Source organism: Crassostrea angulata, chromosome 2 (genome assembly GCF_025612915.1).
Source record: "Crassostrea angulata isolate pt1a10 chromosome 2, ASM2561291v2, whole genome shotgun sequence".
In the NCBI taxonomy this organism is placed as follows: Eukaryota; Metazoa; Mollusca; class Bivalvia; order Ostreida; family Ostreidae; genus Magallana; species Magallana angulata.
Genome location: NC_069112.1, coordinates 23,980,066 through 24,001,474, shown reverse-complemented (window position 1 = coordinate 24,001,474; position 21,409 = coordinate 23,980,066). Strand labels below are relative to the sequence as shown.

General features: G+C 33.1%; 2 protein-coding genes, 1 long non-coding RNA gene and 1 pseudogene across 3 annotated transcripts in view; 1 reads left to right on the top strand and 3 right to left on the bottom strand.

Annotated features, from left to right (window-relative positions):
- LOC128171227 (uncharacterized) overlaps window positions 1-21,409 on the top strand; it is a 230,622-nt gene that overhangs the window by 44,525 nt on the left and 164,688 nt on the right. The window lies entirely within an intron of this gene.
- Window positions 159-2,141, bottom strand: LOC128171224 (uncharacterized). Its single transcript, XM_052836971.1, has 3 exons — window positions 1,274-2,141; window positions 661-843; window positions 159-298 (listed from the first exon to the last, which is right to left on the bottom strand). Exons 1-3 carry the CDS (start codon window positions 1,456-1,458, stop codon window positions 295-297), a joined length of 372 nt encoding a protein of 123 aa, XP_052692931.1. The 5' UTR covers window positions 1,459-2,141; the 3' UTR covers window positions 159-294.
- LOC128171232 (uncharacterized) lies at window positions 7,395-8,573 on the bottom strand. The gene is made up of 3 exons (XR_008242043.1): window positions 8,451-8,573; window positions 7,984-8,015; window positions 7,395-7,491 (listed from the first exon to the last, which is right to left on the bottom strand). It is a non-coding gene; the product is annotated as an uncharacterized LOC128171232 (long non-coding RNA).
- LOC128171225 (uncharacterized) lies at window positions 11,034-19,888 on the bottom strand (annotated as a pseudogene).

Here is a 21,409-nt window from a genome sequence, read left to right as displayed (position 1 = left end):
TTTATGCAGTAATTCTGCAACTTTTTAGAATCTCAATATATTACTGATATATTATGATAAAGATTTTTTAAAATCAATTTTAGGTCTTTTGAACTTGATGACATGGAGATAGATATTTACAATATGTTGCTATGCTTTAATGAAACTGTTACCTTGTTTTTCATTGCAGTCCCGACAATCCATGTGAAGTAGATGCTGTTGTCTTTTACAGTTACAGAACATGTCTGCACTCTATTCCCTTGAAACATGTCATTACCCTTTGACACTGCCTTGATGTCCGTTGTAAATTGCTTTTCACCTGAAAATATTTAAGAAATGTACACATTTAGGAAGCACAAAAATACTACAATGACTTAATTATCACTGTGAACAACAAATTTAATGCCTTCTGGTGTACTATTGTGGAATTTTAGGAAGGACAATTTTTGTAGATTTTGTCATCTTTTCATTAGTGTTAATGAGAAATAGTTTTGTGTATCACAAGTATAACTATTGACCATATAAATTAATTAAAACTGATAAATGGTAAATTCAAATTAATTTGTAAAAAATATAATTCAATTGGTGAAAACGATTTAGGAAATTAATAAAGTCTCATGATTTCCAAGTAATTACAGGGTAACACTTTTAAGCTTCTCATTTTCAAGTTTAACTTTTTACCTGCCATACGGTAAACAATTAAAGTACTGGTCTATTTGTTCCTTTGTTATTTTTGGCAAGAAAACTCTGTGTTCCTTCTGCAACTGCTGATAGCCTGACACTGGCCAGCCAACGGATACAGTGGCAGGGACACTTTCTAATGGAGGGGGCTGAAAATCTCTGTTCCTGTCATAAGCTTTCAATCTACAAAATTGTTATACCAAACAGTCTGTGACTCTCTGAATATGTCTTCATAATATTGCCAATAGTAAAACTCACCTTAACTTGTTGTGTAATAAATATACATGTACAACATAAAATAGACATATATTTAAAACATAGATTTTAGGAAGCGGTTTTAGTTCGAAGGGTTGCATTTGTAGAGAAAATTCGGGGTTGTGTATAAATACAACAAAAGCTACTGCAGCAAATTAACGTCTATTTAAGAAATAATTATAAGTTTTCAAAATGCAGTATACATTCTATGGTGACGTTATTTATGTTAATTATTGCAATCAAGCAGGTGAAGTCGTTCGTAACGTATATCTGTTTACTACAGTGTATTTTCCATGATTGTATCGAACTTGTCGGGATGAAAGAGGAACATAGCCATAACAAATAAAATAAATAATACCTTTCAATAAGATCTGTTTTTCTGCCACCAACACTGGCACCCCTTGTCGCCAATTCAGCCCTCAATTTGGGAACGCTCCATGTCAAATATGACTGCAACGCCATACTTGTATGACGTGGGCGAAAACTATTTCCTTTTTTGGTCAGCTGAATATCCTTTGAATGGGAAGTTTGACGGGGCTGCATTTCAAACAATTTTTCTTCACTCTGTCTACCCAGCTGATCTGTTTACAACCGTTGTAGAATGTGACGCAATGAGAAGAAAGTATGACGTCACGATGTATACAGAGAATACAATTTCCCAGATTTTTTTATAGTGCAGTTAGGTTTGCTCATTGTTATAATAATCTGATTCATTTTTTAAAAGAAAATAAATTTTATTATTTTTCCTTTAAAAAAAATGGTGAGGTGGGAGGCGTTTCCCTTTGTTTTGATGTGCACATTTTTCTATTTCATTTTCCATGGGCACATTATGTTGTTTATATAATTGGAAGAGTTTGGAATTTCGGAAGAATGTTATGATCATTATTTAAAATAGTAAATAACCTTTAGCGATTGGCATTCTTTCCTGTTTTCGAAGTCTGCTCATTCTGACGTGGCTTTAGTATTTTGATCTGCGAGTCATCCACACATCCAAGAATATAAGGAAAGCCTTAAAAGATAAATTCATGTTTAAGTCTTTTATCTTTTGCATTTTTTTAATATGTAATTGATTAAATTTTTATGTTAACATAATTTATTAGATGCTTATCCTTGTTTTTCTTCAACTGAATCATTTGTGAATTTATATAATGTATTTGAACAAAAACAATGAAGAAGAAACAAAGAAATGATAAATTTCATTTATGTTTTAAAGAGACATGGTCACGATTTTGCTTATGTTCTGTTTTTCTGCTTTTATTATTTACAATGCTTTAGAAATGCACTTCTAATGATCAAATGAAATTCAAAAGTTTGTCGTTGAGTTATAAACAAGATACATGGCTTAAAATGTTCTGCCATGTAAAGGAGGCTCGTGCCCTGTTTTTGTTTACATACGTTCAATATAACATTATTAAAATCTCTTTCAAGCTGGTTTGTCTGTCTTTTTGTTCATTTTAATCATGAATAAACAGTTCCTAACGTTTAACACATCCATTTAAGGTCTTAAACTGTAATTTTAAATTCAACATTCAAAATGTAAACAAAAGCTTTGTTTACTTATCAAAGATATGCAAGTTCTGTAACTCGCTTATAACTCAACAAATGGCGCTCAAATTATTTTACTTGCTTTACAATGCTTTAGGAATGCACATATAATGATCAAATAAAATTTAAAAGTTAGTCGTTGAGTTAAAGCAAGATACAAGGCTTAAAATTTTCTGCCATTTAAACAAAGCTCGTGCCCTGTTTGTGTTTACATACGTTCAATATAACTAATAAAACAAATGGCGATCCAATTATTTAACTTACCAATGAAAATGCCCAACGGAAGCATTGTTAACATTAAAATCATTAAAATATTGTTTTACCAAAATCGAGACCATGTCCCATTAATGATTAATGATTCATTTTATAAAAGGTAGCCAAATAGTCGGGAAGCAAGGTAAATTGATACCGCTTAGTGACACATTTAAGGATTTAAAAATATACCAGCAAGAGAAGTCACACTAAGTGGAGGCAGCATATATGCCGGTTGGAAACTCGACGAATCGACGTGCAAGATTAGCAAAATACCTCACAATGTGCCAGATACATCTCCCTGCCGAACTACGAAAAATGTTAATCGAATCTCCAACTTAAAGATGCATTGCACCGGTGGCATAAACACAAAGGAACTTGGATAAGGGGTTTCAATAGCTGATTTCGACTTGTGGCACATGATAAGCCTGTGAGGAGTCCAACGATGTAGACGATCGTAAGTGGCCGAAACCGGTACCGCTCGAAAACCTCGTCTTCGTGTAAATCTTTTACAGGATTTAAACGGTCCTTAAACAATCTAGGACGCCTGTGCTGCTATTGAAGCAACCTTTGACAAACTTGTCGTCTGTGAGCAGCCATGCTTGTTTGTGTTAAAGATTGACTCTGAAGACGCTACGAAGCATACTTAGAAAACCTTGAGTATGTTTAATTAATAATTAATAATTAAGTTTTATAACCTCAACATTTGAGTACAGAAATGGTTTTGGAGTACCGAGTTGGAGTTTGTACTCAAAACAGTTTTAAAACCTTGGGGCCAGTTTGGCTCCAGACATGCAACTTAGAATCATACATATAATTAAACATTCCGGAATTTTAATAGAGACTTCTATTATGAGGCTTGTGTAACGTAACGTCATTATCTTGACCTGCAAGCATTTAGCAAAACGTTACATCGTAAAATTTGAAATATGAACAACCCTCTCCAGTCCTCAACAAAAACATCTATAAACGTGATGTTTTAAGGGTTTTTTTTATTTTATCGCCAGAAACTTTTGATAATTGTTCACTTGATCTTAGTAAAAAAAAAAAATACGCAAAGTACCTGGATTAGTACAGCTCACATTCTGTAAATCAATGGATTCCCTGCAAGGGCGTACATTAGATTGGTTACATGGTGGCAAATCGTCCCAAAACGTTCCATTACATTTAACGCACTCCAAGTTCTAAATGAATGCAAATTTCATTGTCCAGTGGCTAAACTTGATATCATCAATTAATAAAATTTGCAATACCTTCCTGTCTCAAATCCAACGATATCATAAATGAATTTTGAACTGTAGATACGGTCCCTTAATCATTCTTGTGTTTAAATGTTGAAATATTTAATCTTAAACATATAATATGAAATACGTTTTTGTAAATGTATAGCTGTATCAACTTTTTGAAAAAAAATATTGATTTTTTTTTCCAGTTCACACAGCATTTAAACGAATTTTGTAGGAAAATATCGACATAATTGGCAAACGGATCCCTATCAAAAGCCGTCCTAAAGTGTTATATCTACATAAAGATTTCTTAAAGGGTCTGACTAAAAAAATTAAAACAAAATGGATTTTCATGGAATTTATTATCTGGATAAAATTCATTTTTAGAAACTCATATTGATTTTTTTTAATAAATCATCTATTGTAGAAATGAATGAGGTTCGTCCTTTTTAAAATGTCATTGTAATGTCAATGAGACATATTTACCTTAGGACGATGACAGTGGTTATCGCTGTATTCTATAATAAAAACAATACAAACATCATAGAATCAAATAACATTTCAATACAATTGTCTGATTTGAAACTGAAATCATAAAATGACCGAAACTTAATACTAATTGTTTATAAAATATGTATTTTTTTTTCATCAATTTTTGATCGTTTGTCAGTATTTTAAATCAATTTTTGATCGGTTGTCTGTAATTTATTTTATCAATTTTTGATAGTGTATTAGTTATTTTAATGTGCAAGACAAGAAATATAATTTTTTTTAATTCATCAAAGTTCAGAAATTCTCGAGTATCGAGTACGAGTTTGAGCTGCTGAAGTTTGTACTAAAACTAGTTATATAACCTCGGGGCCAGATCGATTCCGGCATGTAACATAGAATCATACTGATAACCAAATTAACATTGGATAATTTAAATAGCGACTTCTCTTATGAGGCTTGTGTGACGTAATGTCTCTTTCTTGACACAGGTTGAATGACCATCTTTAAGTCCTCCTTAAAGATAGCTTAAAGGTGTTTAAAGGTAGCTTAAAGACGATCTTTAAGCCACCTTTAAGCTATATGTGTTGCTTAAAGGTGGCTTAAAGAAAGCGTAAAGGTGACTTAAAGGCAGCTTAAAGACTATCTTTAAGCCACCTTTAAGGACAACTTATAGGTCTTTAATGTCCAAACTTCTTTAAGCCACCTTTTAGCTACCTTTAAGCCACCTTTAAGCCATGAAATTTTTTTTAATGAAATATTGTGCTTAATTTACCAACAAAATGTATCAACTTTATGAAAGAAAAGGTATTAAAACTGTTTTTGTTCTAGAAAAAAAAAATGAAAAAAAAAACTAAAAAAAAAAACGCCCACTGCGACAATTGAACCCGGGACCCTTAGTTTACTAGCATTACCACACTTCCTCTGCGCCACGGCAACTTACATACTTATGAGCGTTTTTATATCCTATATATCAGTGGATATTGAATCAATGTATTGAATGTGTTTACTTGAAAAGATTTTGACAAACCATTCAGTTTGTAACAATCAATTATATCTAATTTATAAATTACATGCATGCGTGTATTTAGAATGAAATACGGAACTTGGTCTTCAGTGAACAAAAATATATCATACCTAATTGAAACCGTTAGGTTCACTAGTAGGCTTTCTTAGTTGATAAATTTAAACCGAGTAGTTATACGTTTAATTTATAGCTATAAAAATGTAAGAAAGAAAATGAAATCATTTCTTTTATTAAATGCATTGATACTATTAGGGTATTTGTTCAATTTCCCGCAATTTCCCGGTTTTTATGATCGCGGCGCCGTTCCAATATGTTTAAATATTTACATGTAATTGTATACATGCTGTTTAAACTATCAATTCTATAACAAACAATATTACCAATTACCGGTGACGTATTTACTGCATGTGGCAATTGCAAATGATGTATACATATACTTGTTCATACAATTGTATGATGTGCCAGGCCGGGTGTGTGACATATTTACCCTTATACATATATTTAAATAATCAACCCCTATTTATGATGCACCGGTACATTAATTAATTAGCCTCAAGATTTTACTCTTACATACATGTATCGTTAATTTGTAGACGTAACGTTTTTGAAACCCAGAGCTAGGAAATAATACTTTGAAAATGAATTACAAATGTAAATTAACTTTTATTCTCTAGACTTATCGTATACTCGTACATACTAAGATTCAACGCCTTTAGAAACCCTGACGTGCACCTGGGCACACGACACACCTGTTGTGTATATCTTGTATATTCTGTGTTAGTTCCAGGGGTTTTCTTAAGTTGGACAAACTATAGACTTTAATTAGATATACACAAACATGCACCTGGGCACACGACACAACTGTTGTGTATATCTTGTATATTCTGTGTTAGTTCCAGGGGTTTTCCTAAGTTGGACAAACAATAGACTCTAATGAGATATACACAAACGAACAAAACTATGTCTAGACAAACAAAGCAGTAATATCCTGCCCGATATAACAAAGACAGTTGAGAGTTTTTTCATCTTTAACATGTATCTAGCAGATCTAGATTTAGGCATAGAAATAATGAAAATTGAAAAAAAAATACAAACCTTAAACCGATTATCAAATTAAATCATGCATTTTTGGTTCATTATCTTTTATTTTGTTTAATAACCGAATGAACTGAGAGAGAGAGAGAGAGAGAGAGAGAGAGAGAGAGATTTCACCGATTAATTTATAATGGGAAACAAACATACTATAATTAGTTTTATGCACATATTAAAATACAGAGACTGCGCTCACCCCTACAATAATTTTGAAACCCCCCAAAAAAATTATAAAGAATTTTATAAGGGCAATCTGTGTCCATCGGAGCGGTGTTGATGATAGCGATCTGTGTTTAATGGAGCGACAATTAAAACCGCCTGGAACACCCCTCCCCTTTCCTTGGAAATTATATTATCACTCGGATGACCCCTCCCATCCCTATAAAAGAGCTTTTGCATTTAATATATGTTTTTATTGTTCAGCTTGATCAAACTTGACTTAAAGGGAACTTAAAGATGGTTTAAAGACAACTTAAAGGGAACGTAAATGCCACTTAAAGATGCTTAAAGGTGGCTTAAAGATGGCTTAAAGGTGACCTAAAGAAGTTTGGACATTAAGGACCTATAAGCTCAGCTTAAAGGTGACTTAAAGGTGGCTTACATATTGTATATCCTTTAAGCCACCTTTACGCCACCTTTAAGGACTTGCTTAAAGATTGTTTTTCGCCCTGTGTGACCTACAAGCATATAGCAAAACGTTACATCTCCATTCCTTAACCAAAACACCAATAACATGATTATTTGGGGGTTTTCTTTTTATTTTATCGCCAGAAACTTTTGATTATTGTTCACTTGATCTACTTCAAGAAAAATATGCAAAGTACCTGGATTAGTACAGCTCATTTTCTGTGAATCAATGGATTCCCTGCAAGGGCGTACAGTTGAGTTGTTACATGGTGGCAAATCGTCGCAAAACGTTGCATTACATTTACCGCACTCCAATTTCTAGAAGGAATGCAAATTTTGTTTTATTGCAAAATAGAATCTGCAAGACCTTCCTGTCTCAAAACCAACGATATCATAAAAGAATTCTAAATCAAAAATACGATCCCTCAAGTATTCTTGTGCTTAAATGTTGAAATATTTAATCTTAAACAAATAACATGAATAGTTTTTTTTTGTATTAGCATAAATCAACTATTGAAAATGATATAGCTTTTGTTCAGTTTATAAAGCATGTTTAACGAATTTTGTAGGAAAATGTCGACATAAAATGCACACTGATCTACCGAAAGTCATCCTAAAATGTTATATCTACATTAAGATTTCTTAAAGGGTCTGACTAAAAAACAAAATGGATTTTCATACAATTTATTAACTGGATAAGATTCATTTTTAGAAACTCATTTTGTTTTTTTTATGAAATCATCTATTGTAGAAATGAATCAGGTTTGTCCTTCTTAAAATGTCATTGTGATAACAATATGACATATTTACCTTAGAAAGATGACAGTATCTACCGGTGTATTCTATAATAAAACAATACAAAAATCATAAAATTGAATGACAAATCCATACAATGGTCTGATTTGAAACCAAATCAAAAAATGACCGAAACATAATACTAAATGTTTGTTAAATATGTAATCTTTTTTTATCAAATTTTGATATATGTCAGTAGATTTCTTTATTCATTTTTGATCGTGTGTAAGTTTTTTTTCCCAACAATTTTTGATTGTGCAGCCATGAAATGTAAGACGACAGAAATAGACTTTTATTTTTCATTCATAATAGTTTATATTCTTTTTTTAAATTCTTTTAATTTTTAGCCCTATGGTCTTTACTTTGATAGAGTGACCGTAACGTTTTAGTTTACTAAGATAAAATAACTGATAAATTGTTTATATTTATACAATAACCGATTTACAAACACAAAAAAGAAAAATAAATAGTATTTGAAATACCTTCAGGGCAAAAACAGACTCCACATTTAACGTCAGATAATATAAGCTTGAATCCATGATAACGGTGTCCACCATTTTGACATATGGGAAACGTATCTGTGCATGCCCAACCTTAAAAACAAAATTGTATAAATAACTAAAGACCATCGTTAAAAGCAAAGTTAAAAGATTAGGTCTTCCGTCGTAGCTGCGTCATACTTGTAACGTAATACCAAAAAAAATTGATATATGACCATGGTACAATATTTGATGCATAAACACTGAGTAAAAGAAACAATGTATACTACATGTATATATCAACAAATAGAGAACTTTAAGAATTGTATACAGTTTTGCATGTGCATTTTATTTTGAAAAACGTATTTTAAGCTAAAGCGCCGCGATTTTAACGGCTGGTTTTAATACGAAAGTAAATGAACTAACACTGAGTCTAAAATCAGTATATACGCTATGTGAATGGTCACGCCTCAATGCATTTGCTTTCCAAAATAGATCTGCGTGGTCACGCTAATACGTATCGAGCACTCGAGTATATCGATCCAGTTCGATACACACCCAAGTAACGGAATAGTATTTACGAAGAATTTGGTGACCAGGCAAAGACATGGAATCATCAACTAGTGCACAAGTAAGCAAATCACTTCAATGCACGCAACACTTTTAATAGTATCCACGTTCGTACAGTTATAATAATACGCAGGTGCAACGTTCTGACACGTGCAACCATGAAATCAAAATATCTTAGTCCATGAGATGTTTGCAGATTTCAAGCGTTTGTAGAATTCTGATCAGGGATCAGTAATTATTTCTTCAAAATGAAAGTGGAAAAAGAACATAACAAATGGGCGGATCATATCTCCTCCGTAAGGAATCGTTTTAGAGACTTTGAACTCTTACATGTAGGGGAAAATTGTACAAAAATACATAAAGTAAACAATTTCCAATGACTGAAATCTTACCTCTATATCACATCAAATATATACTAGTACATGCAAGTACCATGAGGGAGGGGGTTCAAGATAACAACCCCCACCCCCGGAATAAAAGTATTAAAATATGCTGTGGTGCATGTGAATTGCATTTAATTTGAAAATATTCTTACAAACAAGAATTTACCTAGCTGAAATAATGTGCCTAGACGGCAATATTTTTGACTGCAATAAAGTGTTGTACTGTCTCTACAATAATGACTGGGGGAGGCAAAGAGAAGGCAGAAATAAGATGAGATATTACATTTTTATACAAAGAGTATACTGATGTTGAAATCTTTATTGTTTTTGACAATAACAGGCCTAATACCTCTTCAAATATTCATAAAAACATATACATGAACTATATTCATATGCAATATTTGATCAATGATTGATCCTAAATTTCAAATCATATTATTATATCTACCAATTCAAAAATCGAAGCACAAATATGAATACATATATTTCAACACAATAACAATAATTGGCAAAGGCCCAATATATGCATAAAAAGTAGTATTGTTTTATTACACACCAGTATGAAAGATATATAAATATCACTGAAAATAAATAAAAACCTGAAACATTCAATATACAAAACATTTTGGTATAGATGCTGTCCTTGTGATAAAAAACGGGAAAGTGTAAAAGTTGTGCATGCAAGCGGAGACCCTGCAGTAATTGTAATAACAAAACCTGCCAGTACAAGTCAAACCTAACTAGGCCAGTGAGCACAGTAAGTACATGATTATGTAAATTCTAGGAGTGTTGGCCACCAATTCTTGTTGTCCACCCTCCCACCACAAAGGAATCCTCCTAGATAGAGAGGGAATAATATTTATTTTGTAGCATCGGCACCATTTCTATGCCTCAAGCAGCAGTCGTAATGTGTCCCAGAATGAAGGAGTAAGCCAAAATCAACATCTTTCTTTGGTGGCTGGCCATGAAAACAACTATGACCAAGAGCTTAGTGTTTCGTTGATGGTATGAAGTGTATTTCACTGATTTTATTTTACAAAATAATACGCTAAAACAAATTTTTGATTTTTTTTTTATATATCTACAGCTTTCAATTTTTTTTTATAGAATGCGGTCTCGATAGTATGCCTGTTGATGAACTGCGGCAAAGAATGAAAAACATGACAGCTACTGAACCAGATTTTGTAAGACCTTTTCTAATGAGGCAGATAAAGGATAGTGAAAGGAATGAAAACTCTAAATTCGAATGTGCAATGGTGTTCATGTGGGGTATGTCGAAGCTTTGATGATCCTCGCATGAACATCTGTTGTAGGCAATTTCCATGCATCACATCAAAACCTGAATTCAGAAATTTGTGCTTGACGCATGATATATTGGAGGTTGCCAACATTTTGAATAATTATTGAAGTTTTCGAACCAGCCAAGAACCAAGCTATGAACTGCCAACATTCAGAAACCAGGCTTACAGAAACTTTGTCCTGTGGCAACATGGGCGGCTGGAAGCTGGAAGTCGAATACCAGTTCCTGCCTGTGTTTGTGTTGCCATTAGAAGACATTTCCCTGAGGCAAGCGGACAATACATGGGTTATCATTCTGCTAATTCTGACGACTCTGAAAATATATTGAACGAAATCATTTATTCTCGTCTGTCTTTTTTCTGTTCTGCATCTTAGCTATAAGGATTCGAGATCCCGGATTTGTTTCCCTAGAAAGATTCTTGGCAATTGAATCCAAAGAAATGGATTTTCTGCTCTTTCTGAGCTTGGTTTCAGAAACACCATATGTTGCTCTCATGGAAGCAGCCATCAGTTCTGCCATCAGTTCTGAAAAATTATACCTGGTGATAAGTATTTCAAAATTTGAATGTAAATTTGTACAGTATACATTGTACTTAGATATATAAAGTATATGCATGTACAGGACTCTGCATATGATGTACATCAAGATACAATGTATCAGTATATTCACATAAATGTTGTAGCTATGAAAATCACATAGAGATGACCATGCCATATGATTTACAATAGATGAATGTGCTAATGTGACAGAATTTCTATTGACATGCAATCATAAATTTAAAAGCTATGAGAAAATCTGACTAATTATGGTGTGTCTAAAGTTAATAAATGCTATTTTGATTGACAATACATAAGTATTTCCATAATAGTGATTTAACAAATACAGATTCTTTATAAGTCATTTTTTTGGGCTTCACAAATCTTTTATGTTTCTAACCTGGAATATAACTAAAATCTTTTGTTGCTCTCTCCTCATATGCAACCCACTGTTTGGTCCTCCTGGATACAAATGCCTTTAGCATACACTTCTCCATCCTGTTCAACCAATGGCATCCTTCTAAGGTGGTTGTTGTGGTTAATGACAGCTAGCATGTTTCTAATATGATAGGCGTCATAACCATAGGATTTCTGTTTTGGACTGTAATGAAGGAGTGTATGGCTAAAAAAGTTTTCCACAGTCCAGGTTTGTCGACAGTTGGTGTAAACTTTCATGCTTCCACACCAATCTCTGTTTGTTATTAACATCCTATAAAAAGGATTAATACATTTCAGTCAGATCATTTAAACACAATGAATTAAATGCATAAACCTTTACAGCATGGATTAAGAAGCAAAGTTATTAGATTCAATAGGCACATTAAATTTTTAATTTTGAATGTTGAAAAAAGAATCGAACTAACCGAGCCAATTGCTGCATTCGGCCTCTTGTTCCTCAGAATGTCGACAACTAAAGTGACTAAGTACCCATATCTTTTATCAATGTGGCCAATCTTTTAATAAATAAAATGGTGTCAGAAAAAAGAATTAATAGTTTGTTGCTTATGAAATTAATGAAAGAATAAAAAACCAATCAGAACCACCCTAAAAAAAAGTAAGCCCAAACTAAACCCATGGTTTAATTTTGAAGTTTACCAGAGTTGACCTTGAATAAACCCAGAGTGGTTCCAGAGAGTAAACCCCGATAAGAAATATACCCCACAAAGCAGACGCTATGTGTGTATTTAGCATATACAAGGGCCAAGGGGTGGGGCTTACAGGCGGTAAGATAAATAAGATAAAAGACAGATATGCTTCACAAATCAGCGGGTAAATTAGACTCCAAAAGCAACACTATAGTGAACCCAGAGTTGACCAAAAGTAAACCTAGAGCGGACACAAATATTTAAAAAGCAAACCCCAGGTAAACCAAAAGTAAACTCCGAAAGTAAACCCGGGGTTTAGTAATGGTCTATTCTGGAGTTAGATTGGGTCTGATCGGTACTGTATATGATATATGTCGATAAAAATTCTAAATTATATTTACTGTCCACCTGCCCACACATGTTTATTGTTGATATGGTGCAGGATTCCCATCCATCTCTTCAACAGACACTCGACACTGCCTTTAAAAGTTCTGCAGCACCACAAAAATTATTCACAATAGGCCGTATCCATTGCAACAGTCCTCTGCATTCTGGTTTCTTGGCAATATCAGAAAGAGATGTTGCGAGCTTCTTGGCCTTAGGCCAAATGTCCAAGCTGTGCTGCAGGTGCTTGTATGGTTCTGATTCTACAAAATATAAATACCAGTACAAAATTATCAAATCAAAGCACATTTCATTATTGGTCCTAGAATCATGCAATGCCGTTTAACATCACCCTTGGGGCTAAAATGAAATTATAGTGTCATATTGTTTACTGGGGTATATAAGAGATGGTGAGAAAATGTCAAAACATTTCAAATCATTTAAAAGACAAATGCAAGCTATTCAAATATCGAGGAAGGTAAATGTTGAGTAGCAGTCAATCTTTGGATTTTATGATTGCATACATACATATTTTATGTTTTAACATTACTAGTATTTGCTGATGTTCCTAATGTTTCCTTGAATACTTCAATAGAATTTGTAAGAAAGTGATGCAATATGACATTTTAACAACAGCTAGGCATTATAAACTAGAAAACTGACCAGTCAGGAAGGGCTCCGCTATGACAATTAATATACAGAAGTGAAAAAAACTTTGAATTCCATCCTCTTTATATTAACAATGATGAAAAATAAATGCCCGGCATAAGATATAAAGAACTGCAATATATAGGATCTCATGATTTGTAGTTGGATATGATTTTCATCCAACAATTAAAGTGTTAAACTGAGGGGTAAAAATATAAGGCTGCAGCTCATGGAATGAGAGTTTAATTTGATTACATTAAAAAAAAATATATGAAAATAATAAGTAACAACTGTATTTTTAAAATTTCAAGATAATTCCTGAATGTCCAAAAACTCTAAATAGTAACCTTGTATCTGCATAAAACAGAGATAACCTCATGTCTTATAAAAAAAACTAAATGAAATGTGTATTTAAAAAAGATTTAAACAGGTGTTTTATAAAATGCAAGCCTTCAGTGAATGCAAATACATTGTATCACCCAGGGTTGACCTCAACTTCAAAACAAACATCAGTTGCAGACAAAAGTGTTCATTAATCTTCATATCTGCAGCAGGCAAGATAATTAATCCCAGGGGGTTAATTGTTCTGCTCTCTCACCCTTTCCTTCTAAATTTACAATAAGATTTGTTTTTTTCAGAAATGACAGAATGGGGTTATCATCTGATTACCTGTTAAAATTAACAGCATTAAGCTAGGAAGAAAAAAATAAAATAAACTAGAAAACTGACCAGTCAGGAAGGGCCCCTCTATGACAATTAATATAGAGAAGTGAAAAAAACTTTGAATTCCATCCTCTTTATATTAACAATGATGAAAAATAAATGCCCTGCAGAAGATGTAAAGAACTGGAATATATAGGATCTCGTGATTTGTAGTTGGATATGATTTTCATCCAACAATTAAAGTGTTTTTTTCTTGAGCCTTAGTGGTTTTTCAGAAATGACAGAATGGGTTTATTATCTGATTACCTGTTCAAATTAACAGCATTAATGCAGAAAAAAATAAAATAATTAAAAAATAAAATAGTGAAAACGGATATCTTAATATGTATCTTGATTTTAGAATTCAATAAAATTATTATAAATCATTGTGTACGGTATTTTAACCAAAATAAAATATGAATATTATATTTTAAATCCATATTTCAAAGAATGTACACAATACTACACATCATTCAAAATTGACCTTAACTTCAAAACAAAGTTCATTTGCAGACACAGGCAGTGCAGTAATTAATCTCATTGTGACAGATAAATATAAAGCTTAGGATTTTCTTCCTGTGGAAGGTTAATTAATCCCAAAGGACAAATATTGCACAGCCTTCCATGTATACAATGGTAACATTCTCAGCAGTTATCTCTCTTTGCTCATTCATTCTAAGCAGTTATCTCTCTTTGCCCATTCATTCTTTTGCATAGTTAACAATCTACCCCACCACCCCAGCTCCAAACCAGAAGACATAGAGAACCAAACTTAGCATCAAAATATGTATTTCTGCCTACTGAACTACCATACCAAATTTGAACTCAATTAGGCAACCATAAAAAAGTTTTTAGAAAAAAACAGGAAATTTGTGGACGGAAGAGTGACAGACGGATGGACAGAAGGACGGACGGACAGAGTGATTACTATAGGGCACCCGCAAATCCTTGCGGGGCCCTAATTATAATTAAAAAATAAAATAGTGAAAAAAGGATATCTTAATATATATCTTGATTTTAGAATTCAATAAAATTATCATAAATCATTGTGTACGGTATTTTAACCAAAATAAAGTACGAATATTATATTTTAAATCCATATTTCAAAGAATGTACACAATACTACACATCATTCAAAATTGACCTTAACTTCAAAACAAAGTTCATTTGCAGACACAGGCAGTGCAGTAATTAATCTCTATGTGACAGATAAAGATAAAGCTTAGGATTTTCTTCCTGTGGAAGGTTAGGTAGCAAGGGACAGTTTCGAATAAAGTACCCGTCAACATTTTTGTAAAATTGAGAGTTGCTGTACTTGTAGGCTTATGAGTGTTGCTAAAATTCATGAAATGATTTTTAATGATTATCATTAGTTAGAGGGGTGTCTCTTGTTGAAATTGATATGCAATATGTAGGCCCCTTATGTTAGGTACATGAGAATCAGAAGTAAAATGCGAAACCTGCGGCTATGACTGTTGTGCTGACTTTACACAGTGAAATTGCAAGTTACAGACGGGAGGTAAAATAACACGAACAGTAGGTGGACGGGACATTGTAAACTATACACCGGTAAGTTTGTGACATGTGATAGTGCAACATGCACGCGGTACGGAAGGTCAACCCTCTGCAGGGAATAAGCTGGGGGAGGTCTAAAAAGCTGAAAAATCATGAAAAATTAGCAAAATATGAAAGGGTCAAAATCTCATAAAAACCAGTATGTAGAGAATTTTACAGGTTTTGATTAGTAATTTTCTTCAGAAATTGGTGATTGGCCTTATAAAGAGTGAATTAAAGGTATTTGTACTGAATGGGAACTGAGGAAATTCTAGTTACAGAGTTTCGAAGACATGCATCCCTTGGCTACAATGAATTGTATAAAAAAAACTGTCCCCTGCCACCTTCAAGACTACATTGTATTTTCATATTTCTCCTTTAAGTGTAATTTTGAGTGGATTTTGTACCATAAGTAATACATTTTGTGAAAATGGATGATTTTCTTGGCTATAGATGTCATGACATGATTTATTAGCTAAAATACTCAAGGGGAGTAACTCCCTCTTAAATGTGTAGAATGACCACCACTAGAGTAAATTGGCTTAGAGAGTAGGCATTTCCTATCCTGATGACAATTAATAGGATAACATTAATTACTAAGATAAGAATAAATACTTTAAAACAGTTTTTATCAATTAAATCATTAAATTTATGAATTTGCAGCCATTTTGCTGTCTGATTTTATGAAATAACATTAATCCACCTGACTTATAAAACCCAATTTTTTTTAAAACAGCATATTTTTATTTCAAATGAACTTTACATGTAGACAAATGCAGTTATCAAAGTATACAATATGTCAAAAAACTCAAGTTTTTGCTCCTTCCTATCAAAAAATGGTATTTTAGATGTATTTACAGAATTGGAAAAGCCACCCCTTCTTTCCAATGGACTCCATTACCATTACATGTAGGATATGTAAATGTACATTTGACCTTGAAATAACATCTGCTATGATAATTACTCTTGAAATGAACAGAAAAGAACATTTTTTTACCCCTTTATTGTATATATGCATCAAAAATATAGAAAAACATGTAAAATTTGAATATTTTTCATGGAATTCTCATCCGTCCCCAGGTACCCGGGTGTGTATGAATTTCATTTTAATTAAACGCACACATCACACTTGTAGGTCTTACTAATTTAGCAAAGTTAAAAGGAGACTAGAAACCAGAATATATAAGATATCCACTAAATATGATTATAGGCTTAGTTTTTCATGAAAACAAGAAATCGCATATAGGGCGACATGACTTTTTGTGAATAAAAATGCTACAAATCATCCATTTACCAAAAAAGATCAATTTTAAATATCAGTGATGGTTGTTTTCAAATATGTGTAAGAAATGACTCAAGGAAACTGCCACAAGTTTCATAATATTAGGTTAAAGTGTTCAAACTAATGCTTCTTGTGAAAATCAAAAGATAGGGGGAGGGTATACATGTAAAGGGATTTCTAAGTGATGTGATGCTTTTATCATGATAATATCAAGCAGATCTATGAAGTATTGAATAAGGTTTCTTATTTAAGGAGGTTGAACAACAGTTGACCTCTAAAAGATTAGGTAAAGATGCTTTATTTATGGAGAGCCCTGTGATTCTGTGTTAAATAGAGGAAAGTGGAAATGGTGGGTTCACTGAAATGGCCATATTTTTCTTAAACCTCAATGGAATTGGCAAAATGTGGTGTACTTTTTTTCAGAATAGCATAAGCTTTTTAATTTTAAGACAAGATGACTTTTCAGAGAATGTTAGTGTATGTTAAAGGTAGCAAGGGACAGTTTCGAATAAAGTACCCGTCAACATTTTTGTAAAATTGAGAGTTGCTGTACTTGAAGGCTTATGAGTGTTGCTAAAATTCATGAAATGATTTTTAATGATTATCATTAGTTAGAGGGGTGTCTCTTGTTGAAATTGATATGCAATATGTAGGCCCCTTATGTTAGGTACATGAGAATCAGAAGTAAAATGCGAAACCTGCGGCTATGACTGTTGTGCTGACTTTACACAGTGAAATTGCAAGTTACAGACGGGAGGTAAAATAACACGAAAAGTATGTGGATGGGACATTGTAAACTATACACCGGTTAGTTTGTGACATGTGATAGTGCAACATGCACGCGGTACGGAAGGTCAACCCTCTGCAGGGAATAAGCTGGGGGAGGTCTAAAAAGCTGAAAAATCATGAAAAATTAGCAAAATATGAAAGGGTCAAAATCTCATAAAAACCAGTATGTAGAGAATTTTACAGGTTTTGATTAGTAATTTTCTTCAGAAATTGGTGATTGGCCTTATAAAGAGTGAATTAAAGGTATTTGTACTGAATGGGAACTGAGGAAATTCTAGTTACAGAGTTCCGAAGACATGCATCCCTTGGCTACAATGAATTGTATCAAAAAAACTGTCCCCTGCCACCTTAATTAATCCCAAAGGACAAATATTGCACAGCCTTCCTAGTATACAATGGTAACATTCTCAGCAGTTATCTCTTTTTGCCCATTCATTCTTATGCATAGTTAAGGAATCTACCCCACCACCCCAGCTCCAAACCAGAAGACAAAGAGAACCAAACTTAGCATCATAGCGAGCGCAGCTCGCCGGCGCGCAGCGCCGGCGCGAAGCGAGCTCTACCGGCAAGGCGTGTGTGAATAGAAAATTCGGACTATAGTTGCACATTCATTCAACGGATTTTTTTGGCGTCAGTAAATCGGACCAGTAATGCATCGTTTTAATCGTCCCAGTAGTTCCCTGTAATCATGGCAATTTTTATCACTTCACACTCTCACGAGAATCAGCAAGACAAATTTAGACAGTAAAAACAATAACGATGTAAGCGACATACAGTCAATGTTACCTCTAAAGTTCACCTCAGTACACTTTCAATCAAAAATAATCGTGTGACGTCACAAACGTTTACACATTGATCCGATATATTTTTTCGGAGTCAGTAAATTTTGACCCACAATTCATAGTACCAATGGTTTCCAACCTCACGTTCCAACATCACGTTCTCCCGAGAATCAAAGTAAAACCTTTGAAAAGCTTATAAGATTTGTAATTTTAAGAACATCATGCTTTTTAAGTAAATAAAACAGTATACTTCGCATACTTTTATTTCTCAGGGGAGTTTTAAAGAGTAAGACGACACTTAACCAACGTCAGCTTTGACGTCACAATAAGCACTGATAAGGGGAAATTACTCTAATTGAAGTTATTATAAATCTGCTGAAATTACCAAAATCCTCTTAAAATCTTGCAAAGGCCAAGATAAAGAATAGCTGACGAATAAGGACATTTCTTCAGATACAGGAAACAGTTGTAAATTGCACTAATTTGGATGAATGCTCACAAATATTTTATTCACTATAATTACGGTCATTTCCTGAAACGTAACGTTATACGTAGCAGCGCCTTTTTTTAAAGGGCAAAAATGAAAAAAAATTTAGCATGGGGGGAGCTCTATGATGAGTCAAGTGTTATATGTAAGTTTAAGAAAAAATGTCTACTGCAAAAAAAAGGGGGAAATCAATCAATCAATCATAATCACAATCACTTTAAAAGAGGAGATGCAGTGCAATGAATATTTATATATTAAAATCTTTATTATTTAACAACATTGTATCTGAGATTAAACTATTGTTCTACATATAAATTATAACAAATCTTATAAACTATGAATAATGAAAATTTACTGAAAAATAGGTATGTTTTATTTTTTGGCATTCAAATTTCACGTTGTTAATTTTATTTTATTAATTTATTATAATTCATTGTTTGATCACATGATGTGCTCGCCCCAACGGTCGCACCGTAAAACATATTAATATGTATTTCTGCCTACTGAACTACCATACCAAATTTGAACTTGATTGGGCAACCATAAAACAAGTTATTCGGAAAAAAACAGAAAATTTGTGGACGGAAGAGTGACAGACGGACGGACATAAGGACGGACGGACAGAGTGATTACTATAGGGCACCCGCAAATCTTTGCGGGGCCCTAATTAACTGTAGTTGCATGTATTATTGAGTAAGACAGATAATGAAATAATTTATTTGCAATTCTGTTAATAAAATCAACCTTTTGTCACACAGATTTATACTTACTCATCAAGGAAATTATGTTTCTACTAGCATCAGAAATGATTTCCCATAGAACAAGAGGAGAGGTAGTGATTAGATGTTGTAGTCCTCTGTCAATGAGAAGCCTTTCCATCTTGGAACTGTGCCTGTCAATTCCCCTGGAATCGCCTACTACCATGTGTATTATGGCCTTGGTGTTAAAATCAATAAATACTGCAGTTGATCTACTTGCACAAAATCCTGAAAGCATTATAATGGAAACAATTGTTTTTGGATTTCCATCATTTGGAATTTATCGGGAAGTACCTGATAAAAAATACATGTATTTCTAATTAATTTACCTTGTGACTTTCAAATTTATTGAACATGTGCATTATTAATAACGGTTTCTACTAACAAATAATCTTATCTATCAAAGTTCGCAACGTTTTTCAAAATCTACGATATAACATCGAGTTATTTTAAAATTCAGTTGTGAATTTTGACATGATTATGCCCTTGCAATATTGAATTTTTTAAATGACCTCAAAACCACAAATACATCAGCTTGTACCATGCGACTGTCATATCACGTGACTTCAATGCACATAAAATATTGCTCTGTTATATATATTTTTTAGAAATATATTGCATTTGAGTGACTGTTATTGATTTTAAAAAAGACATGCCAGTTGAACTAAAGTATTTATACGTGTTTTCCTCACAAAAATTTGCTGATATTTTTATTGGCCGCCTTAACTGTACATTACATGTATACATTAGTATGCATAGCTGAATTAAAGCTCACATTGTAAGTAACATCATTCATTTAATATGAAATGCATAGTCACTACGGCAATGCATGCGCTAAACATGGCAGATATCATAAAAGCAACATTATAAATTACATGTGAATCGCGTAAATTAAAATGGGATAACATACATCTTATATTATTTTAAAAGCAAATAATATCTTTTTTTTTGCGATTGGGACTTCAAAGAAATTTCCCTGTTTATAAATTACTTCTAAACAAATCGAACTTTCGGTTTCAGAATACCGGTCTTGTGCAGTGTTCACTATATAGCAGTTCGAGCAAGGATAATGGCTGCATGACGAGTCATTTTTATAAACTAATTAAAATTAAAATTGTTTAGGAATAATGTCGGAAACACTTCTTACCTACTTTTTATCGTATAAGGATGCTTCAACTATACTCGCTATCTTCTGCATGTATCGCAAGGAATCCACTCAATGTACTTTCTTCTATAATTCGTTTACCTGTGAACGCAACCGTGTTCGAAAGAAGGAGAAATGGGCAGTGTGTCTCTTTATATACACTATGTCTGCACGAAATTCATGTTATTTTGTGGAGAATAGTGGTACTTGATTATTTTTTGCTATTCAGTTCGGAATTCCCTTTTTTTTTTTACTTTTGACACGTTCTCTCCGAGATGTTTACATCTAGACCATACTTGCCTAAAATCAGTCACGCATAGCGAACCTTTGGAGTAACCCCCGATTTAAGGAGACTAAGCGGTATTAAGAGTAAAAATCAACAAGCATCAAGCATTCCATGGAAAGTGGAAAAATTATTTTTTTAAAAAGCTGCTTGTATATTATTGAATTAAATCTACTTCACACAAAATCCCTGATAAACAATGATTTTTGTCATACTATGGGACTGGTATCCAAGGAAATTTATTTCCTTAGTTACGGGTGCACAAATCTTTGAAA